Source organism: Podarcis liolepis (genome assembly GCF_965112155.1).
Source record: "Podarcis liolepis genome assembly, chromosome: Z".
Lineage (NCBI taxonomy): Eukaryota > Metazoa > Chordata > Lepidosauria > Squamata > Lacertidae > Podarcis > Podarcis liolepis.
In genome coordinates this window covers 37,117,456-37,142,528 of record NC_139570.1, presented here as the reverse complement: position 1 = coordinate 37,142,528, position 25,073 = coordinate 37,117,456, and the positions used below count along the sequence as shown (strand labels likewise).

Sequence of the window (25,073 nt, the reverse complement as noted above, 5' to 3'; positions counted from 1 at the left end):
CTGGTTCCTGGTTTCTTGGTAAACTAGGCTCCTGATTCCCAGATTCTTGCTCATCCTGGGACCTTGCTTCAAGTTCGCTATTTAAACACAGAGCTGCTTGAACAGCCTGAATAAGGAAGGGAATAGACACTTTTGCACCTGGGAAAAAGTGTTGGGCCACTCCAGATTGTATATCTAACCTAACCTTCCAGATGGCTGAGAATTGTCTCAGCTTAAAGCTTCATTTGCATGGAATGCTCTTCATTCATTGCACCTTATTTTTATACTGCATTTTGTTTCAAGGACATACAAAGGTCACTTTCAGACTGTCACCATTTTGCAGAAAGGATTCAAGAGCATGCTGGACATTTAGGTATTTTCTGCTAAGAAAGTGACAGGGAAATGCATTAAAATTAGTGAAGTTAACAGGAAGATGTATAAACCCTGCACAAGCAAATCCAGATAAATGTGGGGCAAATATTTACTATTGTAGAGCAGCCCTGCAAACAAAGCAGAAAAAATGCTCACTATTTGACTGGACATCGTCTAACCTCTGCGTAAATTTTGTGCAAGCAAATGTGGAATAAACAGGGCATGTGGAGGAGCCCCAGTGTGAAGCAAGCACAGCCTACCCTTCCTTTGATACTTCTGGAAAACTCAAATGGCTCATTGTACAAAGATCTAATCTCGTATTTGATAGATGCTGCTCAGTTAGATGCACCACCGGAAATACTCCATGTAGTTCTCATTGCAGCGATGGTGATACAAAGACTGGTCTCTTGCCCTAGCTGAAAAACTTATGCAAAGACTTAAGGTAATGAAAGAAAGCAGGAGGGACAAATTTGCAGACACATATTTGCAAGCCTTTAATTAGATACAGTCATACCTCGGGATGAATATCCTTCAGGTTAAGCATTTTCGGGTTGCGCTCTGCGGCAACCCAGAAGTAATGGAGCGCGTTCCTTCTGGGTTTCACTGCTCGTGCATGTGCAGACACTCAAAATGACATCATGCACATGTGCCGAAGCAGCAAAGCGTGGCCCGCGCACATGCAGATGCGCAGTCGCCTGTTACGTTTGCTTCAGGATGTGAACAGGGCTCCGGAATGGATCCCGTTCGCATCCAGAGGTACCACTGTAATAGCATAAGAACAGCCCTGACGGATCAGGCTGATGGCCAGTCCAGTCTAGCATCCTGTTCTGACAGTGTCTGGCTAAATGCCCCAAGTGGAAGACCACAAGCAGGACTCAAGCACAAGAGGACTCTCCCCTCCTGTGGTTTCCACCAACTGCTACTCAGAAAGCTTAACTGGCTCTGACCATGGAGGCAGAGCAGAGCCATCATGGCTATGACCAGCTTTCTTTTCCATCGATTTGTCTACTCCTCATTTAAAGCCATCAAAGTTGGTGGCCATCACCACCTCCTGGAGGAATGAGTTCCATAGTTTTAACTCTGTGCTTCATGAAGAAACCCTTCCTTTTATCTGTCTTGACGTTTTCAACATTCAACTTCATTGAACGCCCACAAGTTCTAGTGGGAAAAGGGGGAAGGGGAGCCTTTCTCTGACCATGTTCTCCATACCATGTATAATTTTATAAAATGCTATCATGTCACCTCTTACTAATCTTGGATCCCCCCCCCTCCCCAAAGGCGCTGTAAGCCTCTGGGGTGTCTCCTCTTCGGAAGAAAAGCTGGCTTTGGGGAGGTAAGTGATGGTGTTTTACTGCACTGCCTACTGAACAGAAGCTGCACACTTCACAAGTGGTCAGAACGGAACTTGCCGTATCAAGCCAGTTGCTTGTGCTCTGTGCAACTTCTGCTGACACACAGTTATCCTGATTGAATACTAGCCTTTTGTTATTGAAAAGCAAGCTAATGGACAGGGCAGAGGCAGACAGGAGGAAGAAAGATGCAGGGTCATCAAATCAGGCAGGGAAAGAATGACTCAGCAGAAATGATTGCCCATATATACACAACACAGTTTGGAATAGGCCCATATCACTCTCCCAGCATTCTGCTGGGGTGCAGCAGAGGTGGGGAACCTAAGTTATGGGGGGCCTAATTTGGCTCTCCAGTCCTCTCTCTCATACTCCCCAAGTGTTCTGCTTTCAGCAGGACATACTGGATCACAGAAGCCAGTCCCAGCTTCTGTTTGGATCCTGGAATATCCTGTTTTTTGATCCGGTGCTCTGGTGATCATCAGCAGGGTCGGACCAGGACGCCTCCTGGTCCAGCACTCTGGGACAGCCCTCCTGATGATCCCCAGAGTGGCAGACATCCTGATTTGGTGGATGAAAATGTTGGCAGTAAGTTGTTCCACCCACCACAGGCATGTGGTCCCCAGAAGGGAATACAGCCCTTAGGTTGGAAAAGATGAATTAAAAGATAGAGCTGCCCTTGAAGATAGTTCGAAAACTGCAGATCATAGCTGTAAGAATTTTAAAACTGAAACAGATAATTTAAGGTCCCATCTTGCTGTTCTTAAGAGTAACTGGCTGCTTCTGAAGCCAGCTTGAAGTGGGAGGTGACTGCTAATAGTCCTAAATGGTGAGTGAACCCAGGTGCCCGAAGGAGCACATCATGTCCCAACTAGCACCAAGCACTGGGGGTTTCAGCCTGAGCTGCAGAAGCTGAGCCAAGAGAGAACCGTGTAAGCTGAGCCAGGAAGAACTGTAGCTCAGCTGATCATTTCCAAAACTGGCTGACAATACACTCAAAAGGGTGTATACCCCAGCAAATGTCCAGAGGAGACTGAGAGAATTATACTGTCACTGGCATCTCCTCCTCCTCTCCTCTGCTGGGTCATTGCTTGCAGCTTGGTCTTCTCCCTTCTCCCATGTAGACGCCTGGTGATAAAACACAATTTTATAAACTTTGATCGTACTTCTGCAGTTTCTCAGAGTTTCCTGGAGCTGCTGTTTCCCACGCTGGTGGCTGGTGCCCATTGGTGAGGCTGAAGGCAGGAAAACCAACAGCAGGTGGAGCCAGAGCCCATAACAGGCAGCGTTAGAGCCAATGAGAGGCAGAGACAACTACTTCTAGTTTTGTTCCCCATCCTCTTCCCTGATGAAACATAAGGAGGAGGATGCTCCTAAGCAGTTTCAGCCTCTGCACAGGTTGCAAGTAAGAAGGCAAGCAGGTGAGGGCTGGTTGAGGGCACACTGGTTGGTGTGGCAGTGCCCTGTTTGTCCTCATGGACCAAGCCCCACTGTTGATTCAGCAGTGCAAGGGTGTGAAAATGTGTGTGTGTGAGAGAGAGAGAGAGGGGGGGGGGAAATAAGAGAGAATATGGCCCCACAACAGTAACATGCATTTTCCAGAAACATTTCTGCTGCCCTAATTTGATGGAGATCTAACCTGGCATGTTCATCTGATTTACATTCCGTAAACAAAAATTTAAAAGTGTGTCATGGTAATTTAACATGCTACAGTATATATGAAAGTTACCTGAAAACCTTTCCCAATGGCTGAAAGTTGCTGAACTGAGATATTTGATTGCGATGCGGGGAATCAATAAAGTGCACTTAGTGCGGCTTAAAGTGTTATATTCAAATGACTTTAAAGCTTGGAAACCAATTTTTTTTTAATGGCACACTTATAAATATTGTAGAAGATGACAACTGAATAGTGTGTGCACACTTCGCTCACCTATGAACACAGACTATGGAACTCACTCCCACAGGAGGCAGTGATGGCCACCAATCTAGAAGGCTTTCAAAGAGGATTAGACAAATTTGTGGAGGAGAAGGGCTATCAATAGCTACTAGACACGATGGGAGGCAGCAGCACTTCTGAATCCCAGTTGCTGGAAACCTGGGGGGGGGGGGAGTGCTCCTGTGCTCAGGTGCTGTGTGCAGGCTTCCCATAGGGGCACCTGGTCGGCCACTGTGATAAAACAGGAAGCTGGACTAGAGGGGTCACTGGCCTGATCCAGCAGAGCTCTCGTTATGTCCTTACAACCTTCGCTGCTGGACACTACCACAATGAGTCCAACATCTCTTTTTAAACATCTATTTCTGTACTAGTTTGTCTCTTGGCTCCTATCCTTTTTCTTTCTGAAGTCTTTCTGTACGGGAGAATTCTTTGATCATGTAAAGATTTCCAATGTGGTGGGATTAAATACTCTCACCTCATCAAGCACAAAAACGAAAAAGGAACGTCTCCATGAAATGAGATGAAAGGGGCTGTCTTGCATCCTTTCCCTCTTCTTCTCCACCAGATCGATTTGTATATAATCAAGTGAGATCTGCAACATAATGTTGCACTACATCGCCCCCCACCAACCCAAGACAGGTGTGGCTAACCTGTGGCCACACCAGATGCAGTTTGGCTCTATAGGTGCATGTGCAGCATACATTTAAAGAGCATTCAAAGAACACATCTTCCCCCAAAGAATCCTGGTCACTGTAGTTCTCCAACGGGCACTGGCAATTGTAGTTCTTTGAGGGGTAAACTGCAGTTACCAGGATTCTATAGGGGAAGCCATGTGCTTTAGATGTATGCAGCCCAGCTCCCACCTGCCTCAGTGCTTAGGAATGAGAGCAGTTGAAGCAAGCAACATCTGGGCTGGCTATCATTTCTCCATCCTTGTCTGTCCAAGACGATCTGGAGGCTGGGGAAAGGAACACAGTTTTCCCAGCTACCTTAGCAGTGGAACATAAGAGCATAAGATGAGCCTGTTCAATATCATTCACTGATATTGTTATACAGTCATACCTCGGGTTGAAGTAGCTTCGGGTTGAGCGTTTTCAGGTTACGCTCTGCGGTGACCCAGAAGTAATGGAACATTACTTCCATGTTTCGCCACTCACACATGCGCAGACGCCCAAAATGACATCATGCGCATGCGTGGAAGCGGCGAATCGTGACCCGCGCACGCGCAGATGCAGGTTGTGTTCGCTTCAGGATGCAAACGGGGCTCCGGAATGGATCCCGTTCACATCCAGAGGTACCACTGTAGTTTGGCTATTATTGGGGGAATATTGGAAAACTAATAAAATACTATTTACAAGAAAGGTAAAGGACCCCTGGATGGTTAAGTCCAGTCAACGGTAACTATAGGAAGATCCTGCTGGATCAGGCAAAAGGCCAATCTAGTCTGGCACCCTGTTCTTACAATGACCAGGTACCTGTGGGAAACCTGCAAACAGCACTTGAGCAAGAGAGCACTACTGTGGAGGTGGAGCGTAGCCCTTGTGGCGAGAAGCCATCAATAGCCTCATCCTTCGTGGATTTATCCAGTTCTCTTTCAAAGCTATCTAGGTTGGTGGCCAGCACTACTTCCTGTGGAAGTGAGTTCCATAGTTTATGCACTGCATGAAGTAGTACTTCCTTTTATCCTTCCTAAATCTTTCAACATTCAACTTCCTTGGATGTTCATGAATCCTGGTGTTATGAAACAGGGAGAGTGACTTTTCTATATCCCTTTTCTCCACACCATGCATAATTTCATAAACTTCTACCATGTCACCTCTAAATTAACATGCCCCAAATGCCGCAACCTCTCCTCATAGGGGAGTCACTCACTCCCCTTGAGAGTTTTGTTTACCCTTTTCCAACTGCACAATATCCTTTTTGAGGTGAGGTGACCAGGACTGTACAGTGTACACAGTTCCAAGTGCTGTTGCACCAGAACTAAAACTGGGGATCTTCTGCATACAAAATAGATGCTCTTCCACTGAACTTATGGCTCTTCCCCATTACATTCCCTTTGCAGGATGGGCCCCTTGCTCCTGCTCACCAGCAGAATTTTGGGTTTCCTGGATTGAGAAGCAGAGGAGCTTGCCTTGTGTAAGCAGCAGTCTACGCTTGTTGCGAAACTCAGGAGAATATTCCTTTAGAGAGCTTTATAAACCAAAACCTAGCAATTGTGGGGAGCTGAAAGGAAAGCACAGCTGAGAGAGAAGAATAGGGAGCCTTTTCTTTTAAATGTCTCTGAGTCGATAGGTGAGAACCAGAGGGACGCTTTGGAAGTCAGCGATTGTCCTTTCACACAGAGCCCAGAAAGTTCAATGTAAAAATAGAGGACGCCACCCACTGCAGTCTGATCTTTTCCTCTTGATCCTCCTTTTGGTTTAGCCAGTTCTCTGTTTGAGGCTTGCACAGAAACTATTTCCGTGCGTGCTCAGCACCCACCTTTTCTCTTCCTTTAGATCTGGGGTACGGGATCTTTTTCAGTCCAAGGACTCCATTTCTTTCTTGGCAAACTTCAGAGGGGGTTCATGAGCCAGTGGTCGAGCCAGAGGCAGAAGGGGGTGGAGCGACAACTGTAGATTTTGCCTTTGTACAGTAGTCTAGCTTCATGCATTCACCAACACACACTTTCTATCCTCCATCCAGGCAAGGATGAGGCCTTATGAGGCAAAAACCACACACTTCTACCTGAAGATTCTGGAGGTTGAACCTGTCTTCATGTGAAGTAGATGCTCTGCTACCAAGCCGCTATGGGAGGCATTTCTCAGCTAGAGTTGGATCCAGGCAGGATGGGGAGAGGGGTGCCTGGTATTAGCCCTCCTGATGGCCTTCTAAACGACAGCTGTCTATCAAAGGAGGTGGCTGATATTTCACTGGTCAACCCTGCAATCCTGCTGCAGTGGTACCTCAGGTTAAGAACTTAATTCGTTCTGGAGGTCCATTCTTAACCTGAAACTGTTCTTAACCTGAGGTACCACTTTAGCTAATGGGACCTCCCGCTGCTGCCGCACAATTTCTGTTCTCATCCTGAAGCGAAGTTCTTAACCTGAGGTACTATTTCTGGGTTAGCGGACTCTGTAACATGAAGCGTCTGTAACCTGAAACTTCTGTAACCTGAGGTACCACTGTATTTATTATGGCATTCCTATCCTATATTTTTCTCCAAGGAGCTCAAGGTGGCGTACATGAGTGTCTCTCCCCATCCCTACCAGCGATTTAATCCACCCAACAACCCTGTGAGGTTGGCTATAGTCTGAGAGGCAGTGGCTGGCCCCAAGGTCACACCCAGTGAGATTTATGGCCAAGTGGGGATTTGAACCCTGCTCTTCAACACTCTACCCACTATACCACACAGTCTGCCTTATGCATGTTTACTCAGACACAAACTTTGTTGTGGCCTTCCTGATAGGTACATTCCCATATAGGATTGGAGCCTAAATTAATTGAAAACTAGCTAGATGACTAATTGATTTGGTGGAGCAGGGGGGAGAATCTTAAACTGGTTGGCAGTCCTAATAATTACTAGGTACTTAAATTTTTCATTATGCTTGGTTGAATAGCTCTTATGTGCTCTTAGTGCCTGGATACGGAGTACAGGCCTTAATCATTTATTATGACACATGTCTTAAAAGGAATGTGGCAGGGAGCAGTAACAAATAAATCACTGTGTGTGTGTGTGTGTGTGTGTGTGTGTGTGAGAGAGAGAGAGAGAGAGAGAGAGAGAGAGAGAGAGAGAGAGAGAGATTTGGCCCCTCACTCCCATTCCACATAGTAGGCATGTGAGGTTCTGCCTTCCATAACAAGCTGTGAGGGCTCAGGAATTGAGATTAATAGGAAATCAGTTCAGGAACATTAAGATTGTAACATTCTGAAAGGCAGGAATTAAGAATCTGCATAGAAGTGTCTCATGTCAAAGAAGCAGATTGGCGCAAGTTGGTAAGGAGAAAGTCGGTGTAGAATGAGCACAAGCTGTGAGAAAGAAATCTCCCACTTCACATTTTGCCTCAGATATGAATTTACACTGAATCAAATTCTTTCTTCCATCCCTTCCCCCACCCTCTACAATATGCACTCAAAGCACAATGTGAGGCTGTTTAGAAGCCCTCTGGCATGGCCTGCCGTCCATCTTCCTGCCCAGTGCCCTAGATACTAAGAGTACCAGATAGCTCCAAGTGACCCCAGACAGCCTGATTTGGTGCAGGATTTGAATCCAGTGCACAGCCCTATTAGTTCCCTGCCAAATTTGGTTAAAAATACTGATGTTTTGAAAGGAAGTTCAGTTCACGATCTTAATTCAAAATGGCATCTGACAGTTTCCACACATAGACCAAAACCTGCTCCTCTATGTTAGGAACCATCATGACAAATTGGGCAACAATTTGTGGAGTGTGAATATTTAAAGGAGAGATAGACAGACAGACAGACAGACAGACAGAGGCGGATGAACACATTTCAAATTACTTTTCCAGCGATGGCCACCAATTTGGATGGCTTTATAAGACGATTAGACAAACTCTTGGAAGATAAGGCTATATCAATGGGCTAGTAGCCAAGATACCTATGCCCTGCTCCCACAGTCAGAAGCAGTAATGCCATTTTCTAGAAGCTCACAAGGGGAGTTTCATCTTGTTCTCAGGTCCTGTTTGTAGGCTTCTCTACAAATCCTGAAAGAACAGAATGCTAGACTTGCTGGTCATTAGCCTGATCCAGCAGGGCTCTTCTGATTAATAATAATAATAATAATAATAATAATAATAATAATAATAATTTTATAACCCCCCCCATCTGGCTGGGCTTCCCCAGCCACTCTGGGCGGCTTCCAACAAAATATTAAAATACAGTAATATAGGAGATAAATAAATAAACACAATAAACAAGCTTCTCCAAGTGAAAGAGAGAGAGTGAAGTGTTTCTATCTCCTCACTCACCCTCCATCTTTTTCCCAAAATAACTAAATGGAAGCAATTACTAAAGAAAAAAAATGGAGCGGGGGGGGGGAGTGGTGCATCCCCCCCCCAGCTGCAGGAGTTTTAAGCAACACACATGAGTTATAGTTCCGTCAGTCAGTTTTAAATTACTTTACTTGCCAAACAATCCCCTCTCCCTCTACCCGTAAACATGCTTCTCAATATTACAGCTCTATCAAATGACACTTTACATCAACATACAGCATTTCTTCCCTCTCCACGCTTGCTGATGCCATCACTGTGTTTTTAAGGAAAGCAGAGCAAATGCCTTTTTAAGTGCCCAGTAACTGGAGGTGTGGCCTTTTGTTCATATACCACTAATTTATCAAGAAGCATTTTCATGGCTTCAGATAACCTGGAGTGGGCATTATTGATTCCCACCCTCCAAGGTGCTTCATATAAGCGTATAACAATTGTCAAAGAAGAAAAATAGCCCACACAGCTATTTTATTTCAACTCAGGAATGAGAATCGGAGCAACTGCTGTTTTAAAGAGCATGCAGGATGGGAAGCAGAAGTCTTGCTACCCTGGGAGACAAAGCTGGTTAGTAGACAGGAGCAGAAATGATGGCTTTTATAGAGTAAGAGGGAACGCCATTGGCCCCTTGTGTCACCTGACAAGCTGCTGAGCCAGCTAATAGGATTTAGCCTGGCAGGTAGCACCACACTGCAGCACCTCCCTTTTTGGCCAGAGGGCACCAAAGAGCAACCTTTAAATATCTGGAGGAACCCTCACCAGCTTCTACTCTTAGATATTGCCTCAGTCGTAGAGGTCAAAAGGTTTTTAACTGCGAGACTCCATAATTTGAGATCCTGTATTACTTAAATCCATTTTTGACCTTGTTGACTCAGGTTTACAGTTTTGTGAATGCTATATTTACTTATGGTTCATTTATTAAACTTATTAGTCACTGTTTTGACAGGGCAACTTGCAACAACAAATAAATAACATGCAGTAAAACTACCACAAAACACAGCATAGTGAAATCTAAATCACATTCATATTTTACAATGGCAAACCTGGCACACATGGAAGGAGGCCATAGATAATTAAAAGCCAAAGGCCTGGTTTTTTTAAAAAAATGTTTTGCCTAACATTGAAAGGGAAGAGCATTCCACAAGTGTGGAGCCACCACCAAAAAGGTCTGTTCTTGTGCTGCCACCCTCTGGACCTTATATGGAGCAGGCACAGAGAGAAGGGCCTCAGATGACGATCGCAGGGTCTGGATTGGTTTATAGGGGGAGAAGCTTTGCATATGACATACCTGTATGCCCAGTATTTATTTTTTATATTTAAAAAATAAACCACCTCACAGTAAAAATTGTAAATACACATGGGCTTATTGGCTGCTCTGAGTGGCCCCCATGAAAAAGCATAGAAAAATGGCTGGCTGGGCATTTAGAAAACAGACTCACCCAGATTTTATCTTGAACAAGCCTGAAAACAGTGAACCCCTTTGTTTCTTTCTATTTAATCTTCTCCAATATGCGTTGGTTGGGGCTTTCTACCCCTTCTAGCCCTGTCCACTACATGTTTATCAAATCAAACATTTGTTTAGTGATTAACACCACCAGCAAGCTATGCCCACCCCTACCCCCCCCCCATAACTTTTGTGCTCTGAACTTTCTGCCCACAAGGGACCAAAGGTATATCTTAAAATTCAGTTATAAAAACAACAAAATGATTAAAAGCAGCCAAATGAATTACTGGCCAGTAGAAACAACAAAAAGCCCAAACAGCAGTCAGATCCCACCCCACGGTTAATTTTGATTTTGGGGGTATATCTTCTAGTAGTCATTACATTACAGTAATAATCAATTGAGGCTGGAAGTAGGCTTCATAACATACCCTTAAATAACTGGTTCAATAAAGTTACATTCCTAGAATAACAGAATCACAGAACTATAGAGTCAGAAGGACTCCAAGGGTCATCTAGTCCAACCCCCTGCTACGCAGGAATCTGGCCCATAGCCATCCCTGGGTGGGCTCAAACCACCAATCTTCCGGTTAACAGCTAGACATACTGACCTGTTGTGCTACAGAGACCAATGCCCCAAACAGTCCAAAATCTTACACAAGATGCTTGTGTATATGATATGGCCTTTGTATATGATATGGCCTTTATGCCATACATATACAGTGGAACCATAATTCACAAGACAACCCTTGCCACAAGCCTGGCAAATCTGGAACTACAGTAGACTTGATGATCTGATAACGTTGATAGTCTTAACTTGGACTCTGCTATTTTAAACTCATGTGCAACTACTCATTCTATGTGTGCATTTTACAGTTTTTATTTTTCATCTTTAAACTTTTGCCCGTTGTTATAATTGTTCTCTCTGTTTTATATACATTATAACATGGGGGGGGGGGACTTTACCAAAAAAGAAAGTTACATTCATTTCTCTCAGAGAAATTGGCATGTCATATTTGAATAGCTAGGGGTGACGCTGATCCTTCCAATTTCACCTCTATTTATTAGCTATATGGCATTGCATCCACGCGTATGCCAAATACCTTTGCAATTTGATTTTAAAATATTGTAAGTTGCTTTGAGTTGCTGTGATAAAAAAGAAACAAACAAATTTCACAAATAATATTTATCGATTTGGTGTCTATAAACAGACAATACCTTTTCCTGTTTTCCTGTTGCCTTCATTGTAAAATATTAGGTTTTAGATACCCCATTTATAATTTTATAGTAATTTCATACACTCTTGATTTCTTCTTCTGACTCTAATATCAAAACCCCCTTGTGTTAAATTTATATTATTTTGCTGTTAATATTTGTTTTTCTCTTTGCCTGAATTGTCTGGTTTTTTTCCTTCTTCAATAATATATTTGTTTTAAGAAAACATCCAGATCTTGAAAGGGCCAAGCTGGCAAAGATTTCCATAAAACAGTTTCCTTAAGTTCAGGTACCGTATTTTTTGCTCTATAAGACTCACTTTTTCCCTCCTAAAAAGTAAGGGGAAATGTATATGAGTCTTATGGAGCGAATGCAGGCTGCGCATTTCATTTCCTTTCGAATAATCATTTGTTTCAAAGAATACCAGATGAATGCGAGAGGGAGAAGTAGAGAGATTCTTCTCCGGCCAAGTTCACAAACGCCGTGGGAATTTAAAATACCTCCAAGAGGAAATTGCATTTAACCTATGTGTGGTGTTATTCAGGGATACTTCCACATCTGAATCAGAGAAAGGGCTCCAATGTGCTAAACTCAACAATGAAGTTGCATCTAAGGCTTGGATTCATGATGGGTCCATCAGCCCCTTTGCACATATTTGAATTCCTTTGCAACTGTGTAATAAGGTTACTGCGTAATAGGCTTAAAATTTAAAGGGACAAGCTGTCAAAACCTCTGCTGTCAAAGCTGTTGCACCACAGCACCCCTCGTGGCTGCCCCATTGAAGTAGCAGGCAGTACTGCTGAATTCTGTGAATGGGATTGCCTGCTGCGCAAATGTAGCAAGCAGCCCAGCTGGGTACTCATTCTGTCTATCTTAACCGGAAACAATTAGTCAAGCCTGTTTAACTGAGGAAATTGTGTCTATATGAATGAAATGCTGTTTAAAACGGTTTGTAAATGCTTTATTCTGTATAACTTAACTTCCAAAATCTCATGCACACTCCTGCATTCTGGGAAACTGCTGCTGTCATAATAACCCCCTGAGCACGGGAGCAGGTAGGCTGTAACCTGTCAGGGGAAGTGTTTGGGCAGCATTTCTCCAACACAAAGGATACTGATGGAGGTGACTGATAAGATATGTAGCAATGTTTGCAGACGGTCTGATAAATAGGATGTACTGATCCTGTTGATTGTTCACAATGTCTTCTGAATGCAACTTGCAGAAATTGTTCTGAAAGTCAATGCCTCATGTAAATTCTACCTGGAAAAGTGTAAGACCTGCAGTCCATAACTGTCCTGATTGACACATTATAATTTTGACCTGACTGACCTACTGTACACCCCAGATTGGTGATGTATCCTTGACGTTTTCGTACGTGTCCCTGATGTGTGTAAGGTGGGATTTCTTGCCGTTTTGCAGGAAATGTAAACCTTTAAAAGGCAGAGCACACTTTGTCTGGGGTTCTCTTTTCTGTACCTTTAGAGAGGTTGGATCTTTGATGCAACAAATAAACGACAAAAGAGCCCACATCACTTTGGATATTTTCCTGGTTGTCTTCCCTTTTATTTCCACTCTGATCAAGGAACCTGGCTTCTAGCAAAGTACCTCAGGTAAGGTGCCAGCTCTAAAGTGAGGCCCAGTTAGATCTATAGTGGAACCTCGGTTTTCGAACGTAATCCGTTCCAGAAGACCGTTCGACTTCCAAAACATTTGACAACCGAGGCCGGTCAGCAAATTCCTTTTTAAAAATGGAGAAACACGCCTCGGAAGCCGTTCGACTTTTGACGTACGTTCGAAAATGGAAACAGTTACTTCCGGGTTTCCAGCATTCAGGTTCCAAATTGTTCGAATTCCAAGACGCTTGAAAACTGAGGTTCCACTGTATTGAGCTGCTTATAGCAGGAAACAAGATGAGACAGTCTCTTAGTGTCAGGGAACTGCCATCGGAGCCAGAGGGAGAGGGAGGAGTCCAGAGGGATTCCGGAGAGCGTCCCGGGAGGGAGAGAAGCAGCCCATCTTCTGGGGAAGGAAATCAGCGTAGCACCAGTGGAGAAGGGGGGCAGATGGGGGAATCGGCGAGGTGGCTCCATGACTCTTCGCCGGAGACCAGCGGGGAGAGCACTGGTCCTCCACTGCCCACACCCTCCTTGCGCAGAAGGCTTCCGCACAGGGAGAGTAGGCGGTGACTAGGCATCAAAGAACTTTTATGCTGGAAGAAGTTCAAGAAACGCCCACTGACGGATTCTGCCAGCGATTGAGACAGCCACGGGTGAATGGCTGTCCGGACAGTGAGAGTTCACCCAGGTAAACCAGCCAGTGGTGGTGCCGATTTATGCATGAGCAACCCCTAGAACCATTACACTTAGCTTAAACAATTATTTTCAAAGTGTTATGCTCTCTTGCATTTCATTCTGTTTGTGTATATTGCGGCACACTGCCTCTATATTCTATATGAGTGGGCAGTATATAATCATTTTTATAAATAAAGAAGTAAAGAAGATAAGAGTCCGCCAGATTAGGTCAGTGGTTCATCAAGTCCAGCATCCTGTTCTTATAGTGGTCAAGCCCATTATGGGCAGCCCACAAGCAGGACCTGAGTGCACAGCACTCCGCCCCCCGTGATTCCCATCAAACGGGCACTTAGAGGCATACTTCCTCCAACAGTGGAGGGAGAAGATAATAATACCGTGGGTGGTGGCTCTGGCCAATGGCCCATCTAGTCCAGCAGCTTGTTCTCTCAGTGGCCAACCAGGTGCCTCAAAGGAAAGCTGGCAAGGACCCAAGCGCAACAGCAACTCTCCCCTTTGTGATTGGTGGCAACTGGTATTATTTAGAGCAGGGTTCAGCAAACTTTTTCAGCAGGGGGCCGGTCCACTGTCCCTCAGGCCTTGTGGGGGGCCGGACTATATTTTGAAGGGGGAAAAAAATTATGCAAGAGCACCATGAGCCCCGGTGGCTGCTTACCTGTGTCTTGCGAGCGGCAGGGGCTGGTGGGGGCGGAGGGACGATGAGTGGTGCAAAAGGGCTGGCTCCAGAGAGGGGCTGCTTAAAATTGCGCTCAGCCAACTGCAGCTCAGCAAAGCCCAGCCCCCTTCCTCCTCTAGGCAGGACAGGGAGAAGCCAGGAGGAGGGAGGGAGGAGGTGCTGCTGCCGCCGCCGTGTGAGGGAGAGGGAAAGAACGTGTGCGCTGGCGATCCACACGGCGATTCCTGGACCATCTGCAGGATGATCCAGAAGGCAATTGGGCCTGATTTGGCCCGCATACCTTAGTTTGCCAACCCATGATTTAGAGGCATACTGCCTCTGTTCATGGAGGGAGAACATATCCATGTGCCATTGCTAGCCTTACCTTCCATGGATTTGTCCAATCCTCTTTTAAAGTCTCACAAGTTGGTTAGCATCACTGTCCCTTGTGGGAGCAAATGATATGGTTTAATCCTGAGCTGTGTTATGAAGCACTTTCATAGAACCACATCTTCCATCATTCAGTTTCATTGGATGTCCCCCAGTTCAAATATTATGAGGGGCAAAAACTTCTCTCTATCCATACATTTTATATACTTCTATCATGCACACTATCACTTCTACATTCTGTTGATCCTCAGACTTCTAGGTTTTTGGGGTGGGGTTGTTGTTTTTTTGGCTCAAATGGAAAACACCAAAAGGGCAGCAACTATACAAGTACAAACTTAAAGGCCTCCGGTTAGAAAATTAAAAGTTGTTTGCCGTGGCTTGATGGCTTAATCAGCCAATCGATATTGTTCACAGGGCAGGCAGGGAAGGAGCGGAAAGTCAGTATGAAAAATGCATGAGGGGTGAAGGGAGACCTGAAAGCAGAAAATTAAAAAGCCAGCCTGTTACATTTGTCCAATATCAGCAGAGAAATTAAAGTGGTTTGTGGTGTGTGTGAGCGAGCAAAGGAACTCTCAGACTTGCTGGGGGGGGGGAAGGTGGGAAAGGGGCAGAAATATGTATACCTGCTGAGGGTTCCTAGTTTGCAAAAACAAACAAACCACCCCTGCCTTAAGTTAATTAAGTGGCTTCCTTAAAAAGCCATTTTGCAACTTGTGATATCTGCAAGGTCTACAAGACCAAAATATTTCTTCCTTTAATGCGGATCTACTGAAAATCAATTTTATGCCTGTGTTCTGACCAGTAGAGCCAACACTGAACAGATGGGGGAGCTTTACTGTGATAGTATCTGGGTAAACTTTAACAGGTTTCCCCCTTATCATATAATAGAAATAGCACAGCCCCTTAACACAGGACACGCAGGAGTCATATAGGAGCACAGGAAACTGCCTTGCATGGAGTGAAACCATTGTCCACCTACCCCAAGAGCTGCTGATCTGTGGCTCTCCAGATGTTACTTAAAAGACTCCCAATTTGAACCTCCCCAGATAGCATGACCAAAGGTCATGGGTGATGGGAGTTGGGAATCCCAATGTCCGGAGGGTCTCAGGTTAGTCACCTCTGAATTCTAGGGGCTTTTCAGGTGCCACTGACCAGCTGATAAGCAGTGCCTGCAAATTCCCTTTGACCCTACCTCATCTTTACCTGACCCACCTACAGAGCAGATGGGTGTGATTTGGCCAAACAGGGAGGGGGCACACTGCTGGTCTATAATGACTAGCAGCGGCTTTCCATGGCTTCAAGCAGGGGGCATTCAAAACTGTACCAGGAGATGCTGAGGATTGAACATGGGTCCTTCACCATGCAATGCTGATGCTCTATCCTGGGCTATGATCCTTGTGAGTGCCGCCAGGTTAATGCTCCACACACCCTTTTGCCTGGGATCCCAAGGTGGGGAGGGAAGTTGCAAGGAAAGCATTAAGCACCCATTTCCCTGTCCCTGGACTGGTCCCCACAAAGTCACCCCCAATCAGACACCATTTCAGAAGAGATGTGGTGGCTAAGCTCAACGCTCAAGAGCAAAGTGCAAGCCTTCTGCTTTGGGAGGTTTCATTTGTCTTTTGTCTCAACTGTCACAGAGGGGGTTCACTGTGGCACTTTGTGAACTCTTGGTTTGCCAAGCTATGGTTTACTAGATAGGCAATGGCAAGGTCCACGCTTTCCATGCTTTAATGAAACGGGAATGTGAAAAATGGGCTGACCTCCTCTAAATAGCCAATGATGGCAGAAGGCCAACTGTTTTTCGGTGGATACATATTATTAAGATGTGTAGTTTCTCTTCGTTCGTTTCCTTAAAAAAGAAAAAGCAACACTTTTTGGCAAGGGCTGCTTGGAACGATTTTTTTCCAATAACCTTTGCTTGCTGCCCCCACCTTGTACTTTTATTATGCCTCGAGCGTTGCATGCCTGGGCTTTTGATCTAGTTAAACAGAATGAATTGAAAAGGTTGGAAGCTAGAATCTCTCAGGATGAAATCTGAAAGGCAGGAAGATTCTTTGCTGGAGCCTCTCACTGCAACGGGAAGGGGTTCCAATTAAAATTTACCTATCTCTGCCAACAGGGCTTTGAGAGGGTTCCCACATCTGGATTGTAAGTCAAGGAGAGCAGCTTTCCGTTTCAAAAATGACACCTGAATTCCTGTGAAATGGAACACCAACCTCCCTGCAGCCACCCTGACCATTCCCTGAAGACATTTCCTACTTGCTAAGAGGCTGCTGTAGAGGTGGCATGGGCTGCTGAGGAGGTAGCAGATCTGCCCTCCAAGGAGCGTACCATGGCAGTGGTAGCTGGCAATGCATTCTTTGGAGGATGGATCTGCTACCCCCGGTCAGCATATCGTCCTCCTCCTCCCCCTGCTGCCGCCACTGGTGGGGGGTTGCTTTGATCCTCCTTCTCCTCTGTGGCAGGAGGAGGATGAGGAGCCAGCCACTGAAGCTGTGCCATTATCTGCTCCATGGTCGACCTCATCTGCCCCCTGATTTTTTGGGACATTGGAGGGGCCGGGCCCCATCCCAAAAGACACTGCCCCCCAAAGGGCTCAGCCTGAATGAGTTGGCACCCCTGCCATGACCCTCTTCAAAGAGGGCAACAGGCAAAAAGGAAAACAGAAGCCAAAACAGAAGTTGAAAGCCAACTTTAATTCACATAAAAATATGAGTAATTTATTGACAAAACCTACACAATCCATCTGTGCAGGCATCTGGAAATCATGGCGACAGTGATTGATCCCAAAGTTTCAGTCCTGAAAGCTCAAAGCTTTAGATGATGACCACAAGCAGTATCATCATGGAGGGTCATTCATGAGCAGAGCCAAAAAGCACCTTGAAGGAACAGCTCTGAGCCTACAAAGTCTTTACAACTGATTTCAATGGATTAAACTAAACTTTAAATATTTCTAAAGATATATTTGATCTTGCAAAAGGAAGCAGCAAACAACATCCCCCAGAACTGTGAGTCTTCATTTTCTGGCTTGTTACAATCTTAGAAATAAAAACAGAGTGGGAACAAAGTACAGTGGTACCTCGGGTTAAGTACTTAATTCGTTCTGAAGCATCACTTTAGTTAATGGGGCCTCCTGCTGCCGCCGCGCTGCCGGAGCCCGATTTCTGTTCTTATCCTGAATCAAAGTTCTTAACCCGAGGTACTATTTCTGGGTTAGCGGAGTGTGTAACCTGAAGTGTATGTAACCCGAGGTTCCACTATACACAAAATGGCTGCCAAGCGAAGGAAACCTGTACTAGGAGATGTTGCTTCTCCAACAGTGTGGAGGCACTAATGTCAAAGTACAAAATCCACATACTGCCTTACTTGCAGAGTGGCAAAAAGCCTTTGAGACTATTAAAATTAACTAGAAAAATTATCCAGAAGGCACAAAGAATAGAAATAATTGCAACCGAAACTATGGGACTGGGTGTGAAAAACTCAGAAAAAAATCCAAACTCTTCTATGATATCTGTATGGATGATCTGACTGTGTGGATGTTTGGGAAAATAAGGGGGAGACACCAGAATTAAAGATTTAGATCAGTTCCAGAGGAACTAGGCGGGAGAGGGGAGGGGTGGGGGACCCGGCCTTTTCTTTCCTCGAGAACCAGCAAGAGGGGGGAGATGGAGGAGGGGCATCGTTGTTTCTCTCTGTGCACCGCCCTTCCCACAACTCCCTCCCTCCGTGCGGAGTCTGCATGCCTCATTGCCGCCCCCCACCTCCCTGCCTGGGGCTGGCTTTCTGAGGGCAGAGGCAAGTGCCTTGCACCTTTCTTGGGCCGGCCAGCTGGATGGGTGTCAGGCAAAGCCGGCAGCCGGAGCGGGGCGTGGAGAGAGCAGCGGAGTGGAGAAGGGAGCACTGAAGCAGCTGCTCGCCGGCATGGAAAATCAGTAGCACCTGGAGCAGGAAGGAGGTGTTTGGAGGCAGCGCCAGCGCCAGCCAGAGCACCTGCTGTGGCGGTGAGCAAGCCCAGCTAAGCCTTGACCGGCCATGCCGCCTGTGGATTCCCTTCAGCTGCAGTCAAGCGAGCATTAGGGCGCTTAGTGGCCATGGCAGAGGGCGGCGGGCGGAGGTGACGAGGGTGGCATGGGCTCCACGGCTTCCCTGCGCACTGCCCTCCCGGCTGGCATTGTCTCTTTCAATTCCTATGAGCCATGGTGCGATCGACCAAAAATCGACCGGTCGATTGCAATTGACCCGTGAAACATGTCTGCTCTAACACAAAAAGAACTTATTGCACGCTAGTTCCTAAACCAAAAAAATTACAGCATTTTCTCATGACATTGTCTTGACAAAATTTTCATTACAAACAAATTTATGAAAACTGTCAGAGAAAAGGGGGGCTTAACTTATAATAAGTAATAACTTATAATAAGTGTTACAGAATTCTATGATTATGATGGAATTCTGCTTTAATTTATGTATTGTTCATTGTTAATGTTCTCTGTTTTTAATTTCTAGCATGTTTGGAACCTTGGTGGGACACAAGTATATTGGAAGTGATATTTATGAGCTTGTCATCTGGAGTTGGGTAATCTTTTTACTATATGTTTAATTTTGATATTTATTTACATAGTGATGCAGAATGTATCTCATTTTCAGGTACATATTTTTATATGTCTGACCCTGTAAAAGTTTTTATCCTGAATTCTAAATGGTTGGGCAACCAAATGAAGAGAAGATGGATTTCAGATTTTATTTCAAAATCTTTCCCCTTTTTCTGCAAACAAATTAAAAGAGAAACAGAGCACTGTTTTATTTTTCTTAAAGGGAATGCAGATCCTCTTATGCCCCAAATAAAATTCAGTTAATTTTGACCTCCACACTTAAAACAGTTTCAAAATTTTGCAGAAGGTGGATTAATCAATCCTAGTTAGAGACCTGAACTGAGCTGCTGATCCTGATTGGGACAGATCTACACCATTATGAATAACTGTTAAGAAAACAAAATCAAAAACTAATTTTCTTTAAAAATTTCTTAAGAAATATGATTTGATTGATGTATGGTGGTTTAATAATAATATAATAATAAAAAAATATTTCTAGCCCACCCATCTGGCTGGGTTTCCCCAGCCACTCTGGGCGGCTTCCAATAAAAGATTAAAAATACATTAAAACATCAGCCATTAAAAGCGGCTGGCTGCACCAGAGCGAAGGAGAAGCAGAGCTTTCTGGGACTGGGGTCGGAGGCTCTACTGAGGCAGGAGGGGAGGCTCTGTTCAAAGCCTGCGCTTCTCACAAGAACAGTGGAAGGATAAAGAAAAGGATTCTAGTTCCTACTCACAAAGGCAAGGGGGGCAGGAGGTTGGAACAGATTATATACTTATCTCCACTTCACTTAAATTCAAGAAGCAAAAATCGGCACCTTCCTGGTGACCTGAGCCTTCTCCAGTCTAGTCTACTATTCCTATCTTAAACATGCATGAAACTGCACAATCATAGCATTTTGACACTACATTACTAACCAGCCAATTAGCTGTCAAAGCCATCTCCACAACCACCTCAGAACATTTTGAACCTATTGCAGATATAGATTTACCAGAATAAATGATGCGTGGTTCTATGAAAGCAGCAGTATGGCAGGAAAGAATAAGGTATGTAAACAATATAAACAAACAGCAACATCTTTACATATTGCATTGAAAAAAATAAAACAGCACCATAAACCAACTGGTTCTATAAAAATTAGGAAACAAATCAAAGTCACATGTCACAAATCAGAAACTATAGAAATTCAACAAATAACAAAAAGTCTGCTGTATCTGAAACAAAAATAAATATGAGAAAGGAAATCAAAATTCTAAATTATTTGCCAATAATTTAGGGCACTACAAAGGCCATTATTCTCTCTCTCTCTGCACCTCCAAATGCTCCTCTGAGTGTAATGATGGGTGAGACTGCCGACTCTTCCAGCCCCCAACACCTACCCTGTGTTTATTTTTACATCCCCGCCCCCCCAGCCAAGTGCATAAAGCTGAATTTATACAAATTAAGTTGTGAGTTGTCCATACAGATATTTGGAAAAACAATAAAGAGGTGTTTCTTGGGATCCCACTTCTGAGTCTGTTTCCTCCACAGACTTCTGTCAGCCTCCAGGTTGTGCTACTGCCTACAGGTGTCATGGAACGCCTCCAGTGTCCGAAAGTCCCGCCATGTGGGTGGTAGACCATCTTGCAGAAACCTTCCGCAGCGCTGGCATGGAGCCTGGAACAGCTTTATGTAACTTCTTAACCAGGTCTTAAAAAGTCGGAAAGAAAAAGAAAGAAGGGAGGAAACTTAATACGGACACTCCCAATGTCATCACTTCTGTCAAGACCAATGATGCAGAGGATGGGAAATGTATCTTGGCTTGAGCCCAGAGAGAGGCAGACTTTAGAAGGAAGTATACCAAAAACCCACAAGGTCACAGTATAGCTGATAGTATGCTTTATTGGAATGCCTGTCCTCTCTCAATAAGCAACAACATAAACAGAAATTCCTGCAGTGACAAGCAGGTATTTGTAACTAAAGGGTCACCATGGACAGCCTGGACTTCCTTGCAGCTAGACCAAAATCAAATTCAGCTTGACCATTCAGCTCATAAAAAGTGACCTTTTCATTATGAGATGCTAGAGTCTGCCTCTTGCATCCAAACGTCATCTATCCAAGAGCCACATGCTTCAGAAATGTGAAATCATACAGAAACATTTCGAAAACCAGTTTCACAGCTATCATTTCAAACATGTGCTTTAAGTCTCAGCAAGAATATATGCAGATATATTTTGTTCATGGCGAACATGGATTTAAATCTTGTTCAGAAAGAAGGCCATGACTAGGCAGGAATCTGGGAAAGCAGGAAGAGTTGCCAATTTTAGGGCAGGTCTGTTTGGCAGCGCTGCTTGTGTTGGGGAAATATATAATATGATATATGCCATTTCTGTTGTCTTTGGCGCCTAATGAAAACCATCCTCTTTCAACAACCATTTTAAATAGAGATATTTCCCAGTCTGTTTCTGTACTGCAGATGTTTTTAGATGATTAAACTGTTTATCACTCATGTATTTGCCACCCTGGGCTCCTTAGGGAGGAAAAGCAGGATATAATAAATTTAATAAATAAATATGATCAGGTCCATTTTAGCTGCAGTGATAAAAAGCACACCAGTTTCTGCAACTCCCGGGGCAGAGATGGGAACAGAAACGCATGAAGCTGCCTAATGCTGAATCACATTATTGGTCTGTATGTTTCACTATTGTCACAGGGAAGCTGCAGCCCTCCAAATGTTGTTTGACTACAACTCCCACCATCCCTGAGCATTGGTGATACTGGCCAGGGCTGATGGGAATTGGAGTCCAACAGCACCAGGGTAGGAAGACTGGCCAACAAAAACTGGCAGCTGTGCCTCCACCCCCTATGTTTCAGGCAGGAGTAGTTTCTGCACTTCAAGCTGGTTATGCTGGATAATAAAGGCCCTTCTGTATGCAAAGCATCTGGTTCATAGCCTTATCTCTACAGAGATACCTTTTACTATATTGACCCCAAATGCCTACTTGCAGGTGGGCAGACTGAAGTTTAGTTGCATCTACTTAAGGAAAATGAAGATACATACAGTGGCCCCTTGAAAGGACAGACAAAAACAAAAGCCAAGAGATTGTTAAATATAAACTTTTATGCATACAAATAATATATTCTAGACTGCAGAGTATATAGGGAAAGGCCATAGCTTGGTATTAGATCATCTGCTTTGCATGGAGAATGTCCCAGATTCAATACTCAATGGCATATCCAGGTAGGATTTGGAGAGACCCCGCCAGTCAGTATAGACAATACTGAACTAGACAGACCAATGGTGTGACTCAGCAGCTTCCCGTATTTCAGTCTGGGACACCATTATGGGAGACCTGACACACTCTGCAGGAATACAGCCTTGTCCCGCAAACCCAACATGGGGAGGCCTGGGGCCTTCCAGATGTGGAACCCAATTCCCATTGGCTTCAGGGTCAGGGAAGGTGGAAGACCAGCAGCGTCCAAAGTGTCACAGATTTTCCATCTATTTCCTAGACATCTGGCCAGCAGATCTCTAAATCAGCTCTCCATTAGACAAGGATGGAGCATTTGTTTAATGAGAACCGCCTGCCATGTGTGGGGAAAAAAAAAAATCCCAAACATTTCAGCAAATTAAATTATGCAATGTTTATTTTCCTTCTTCAGGCAAGGAGTGCCACACTCATCATGCAAATGTTTGCTAACAAGAAAATGTTTATAACAGTAAATATTAAAAGCATGCAAAATATCTCCTCTACGAAAACAGTAACAACAGAGCCAGTCCCCACCCTGTCTTCTATGTGCACAGGATGTGCTCTTCCTCCACCCAGCCTGGCCTTAAGTTGGACGGTCAAGGTCAAGGAGGCAGTAACATTTTCTACTTCAGCTGCTTTTTAAAAAAATGGTTAGACTGTATTTTTAAAACTACACTTTCTGCCCTCAGGCCTTAGGAGACAGCTAACTAGGTGGGGAAGGAGGAGGGCAAAGGAAATCAAATGCTGAGCAAGGTGTTTCCAGGGGAAGGTTTTGCCCCCGAAGTAGGTCATCCCCATGGCCCTAAGTAAGAAGCAACATTATATAACTTAATTTGAAGCTCAAGGAGACATGCAGCTATAGAAGAAGAAAGAAAGCCTCCAAGACAGACAGATTTGTGCTATGAAGGATGCTCATGAATCTTGTCATCTGAAATCCTATTGAATTATGTCAATAAGAGAAAACTGTTCTCTGAAGAAGGGGCTGGCTCCATTTATTGAAACGAACCCTTCTCTCTTCATCCAACGTGCTCTCTCTCTCTCTCTCTCTCTCTCTCTCTCTCGGTTTGTATATAGTGGCCTATCAATAACTTTCTTTAAGGCCTTCTCTGGCTGCAGAAGTTAAGACAGGGCCAGTAGTGAACACAAGGGCACAAGGCAATTGCTGATTACACCGGCTTCATTGGACTTGGTTATCATTATTTAACCATATTGAAATTCTTTTTTTTTAAAGAAGGAAAATCAGGTCAAACTGTGTGCTTAAAACATTTGCTGGAAGGAAAAGGAGGTTAAAAAGGAAGTCCTTTATTCTTGTCTGGACAATTAAGACTTCACCACATCCTGTCAACTGGATTGCACACCTGATATGCGAAATGCCTACTGCTATTGGCACTTGGGGTGAACATCCTGACGTTGATTTGTTAAAAGTTATCAGAACTGCTTTAGTGAATCAATACAGCAAACCTTATGGCGCAGACAAATGTGTCCCACACAGTTTCTGCACATTAATTTTCAGGTGCGTGCTGCAGCGGGGGAACTGAGTTGCCATGTTTGGCTGCTGCTCGTCAAAAGTGCACTGGCAGTTAATGGAAACTTCAAAGGAAGGCACACTGAGGAAGGCACATCATTCACATGGAGCTTAGCTAGTCAGATGCTCAGTGAGTTTTGCCATTTATTATATGTTTTTCCTAATTTATTTCAACATCTTGTGTACCACTTAATCACAGTGGTCTCTTAAGAGATGCACAGGAACCCAAGGCAATAAGACTAAAAGTGAGTTAAAACTATAAACACGGCTGGAATAACTAAACCTTTGTCAAGCGTATGAAGTTCAGCAGGAAAGGGGCCTGCTGATCTCAAGTGGGAGGGAGTTCCACAGACTTGGGCTCACAATACTGAATGCCTGGCTCCTGGTGTATATGAAAGGTGCATCCGAGCCATGAGGGACCACTAACAGTGGCTCCTCCAAATACCTCAGTGATTACACGGGATATAAAGGTTCAGGTGGTCTCTGAGGTATCATGGACCCAAGTTGTTAAGGGCCTTGTAAATTAATACAATGAGGTGACACAGGATCCAGGGTAGGATTCTTCAGCAGATACACTAGGACTTTTTGAAGGGCAAAAGGCATCACTCTGTAATTGCTCTAGCCAGGATTAGCTTGTGCTTCTTGTTTTCTCTCCCCATTATATTGTTGAACAGCTCCACCAATACACTTTCAGACATGCTCTGGTAAACACCAATGGCTGTAGTTTCCAGTATGCTCCCTGTCCAGATTTCCAAAATCTTCCAACAGTTTCCTGGGGTGGGGATGAACAACAGACAATGCTGCTTCCCTTTTGTGATACAGACTCTTGCCTTGGCCAAAACAGCCTTTCAAGACTTTCATAAAAACCCCACATGCCATTATTAACTACACTGCAAAGTTATGCCAGTTGAGAGTGTTTGTATCAAACTTACCATAAATGACCTGACCACCACATCCGGCATTTGAGGCAACTGGTAATGCAGTAAGGCAGTAGTAGCATGGTCAGTTACCTGGAGGTGACAAGAAAGGGAAGAGGGAGGGAGGGAGAGAGGGAGAGAGGAAGACTTGTCAGTGATGTTTTGACAACGTACAACTCCTTCCGT

General features: G+C 44.5%; 1 protein-coding gene and 1 long non-coding RNA gene across 5 annotated transcripts in view; one reads left to right on the top strand and one right to left on the bottom strand.

The window, feature by feature from the left end:
• Positions 1-23,668, top strand: part of LOC310698479 — a 118,881-nt gene extending 95,213 nt beyond the window's left edge. The window contains exon 4 of the long non-coding RNA XR_014521551.1: positions 17,862-23,668. This is a non-coding gene — a long non-coding RNA (uncharacterized lncRNA). The remainder of the gene's footprint in view (positions 1-17,861) is intronic.
• Positions 17,303-25,073, bottom strand: part of MED27 (mediator complex subunit 27) — a 180,949-nt gene continuing 173,178 nt past the window's right edge. For 3 of the 4 annotated variants that reach the window (XR_014521529.1, XM_083485590.1, XM_083485591.1), the window contains 2 exons: positions 24,903-24,980; positions 17,303-20,904 (listed from right to left, as the gene is read on the bottom strand). Coding sequence is in view for 2 of the 4 variants with exons in the window: in XM_083485590.1 (XP_083341716.1) it covers positions 20,770-20,904; positions 24,903-24,980 (213 nt within the window). In the remaining 2 variants the exon portion in view is untranslated. Of the gene's footprint in view, positions 20,905-24,902; positions 24,981-25,073 lie in introns of those variants that run through there. The other variant, XR_014521528.1, reaches the window with a different exon arrangement.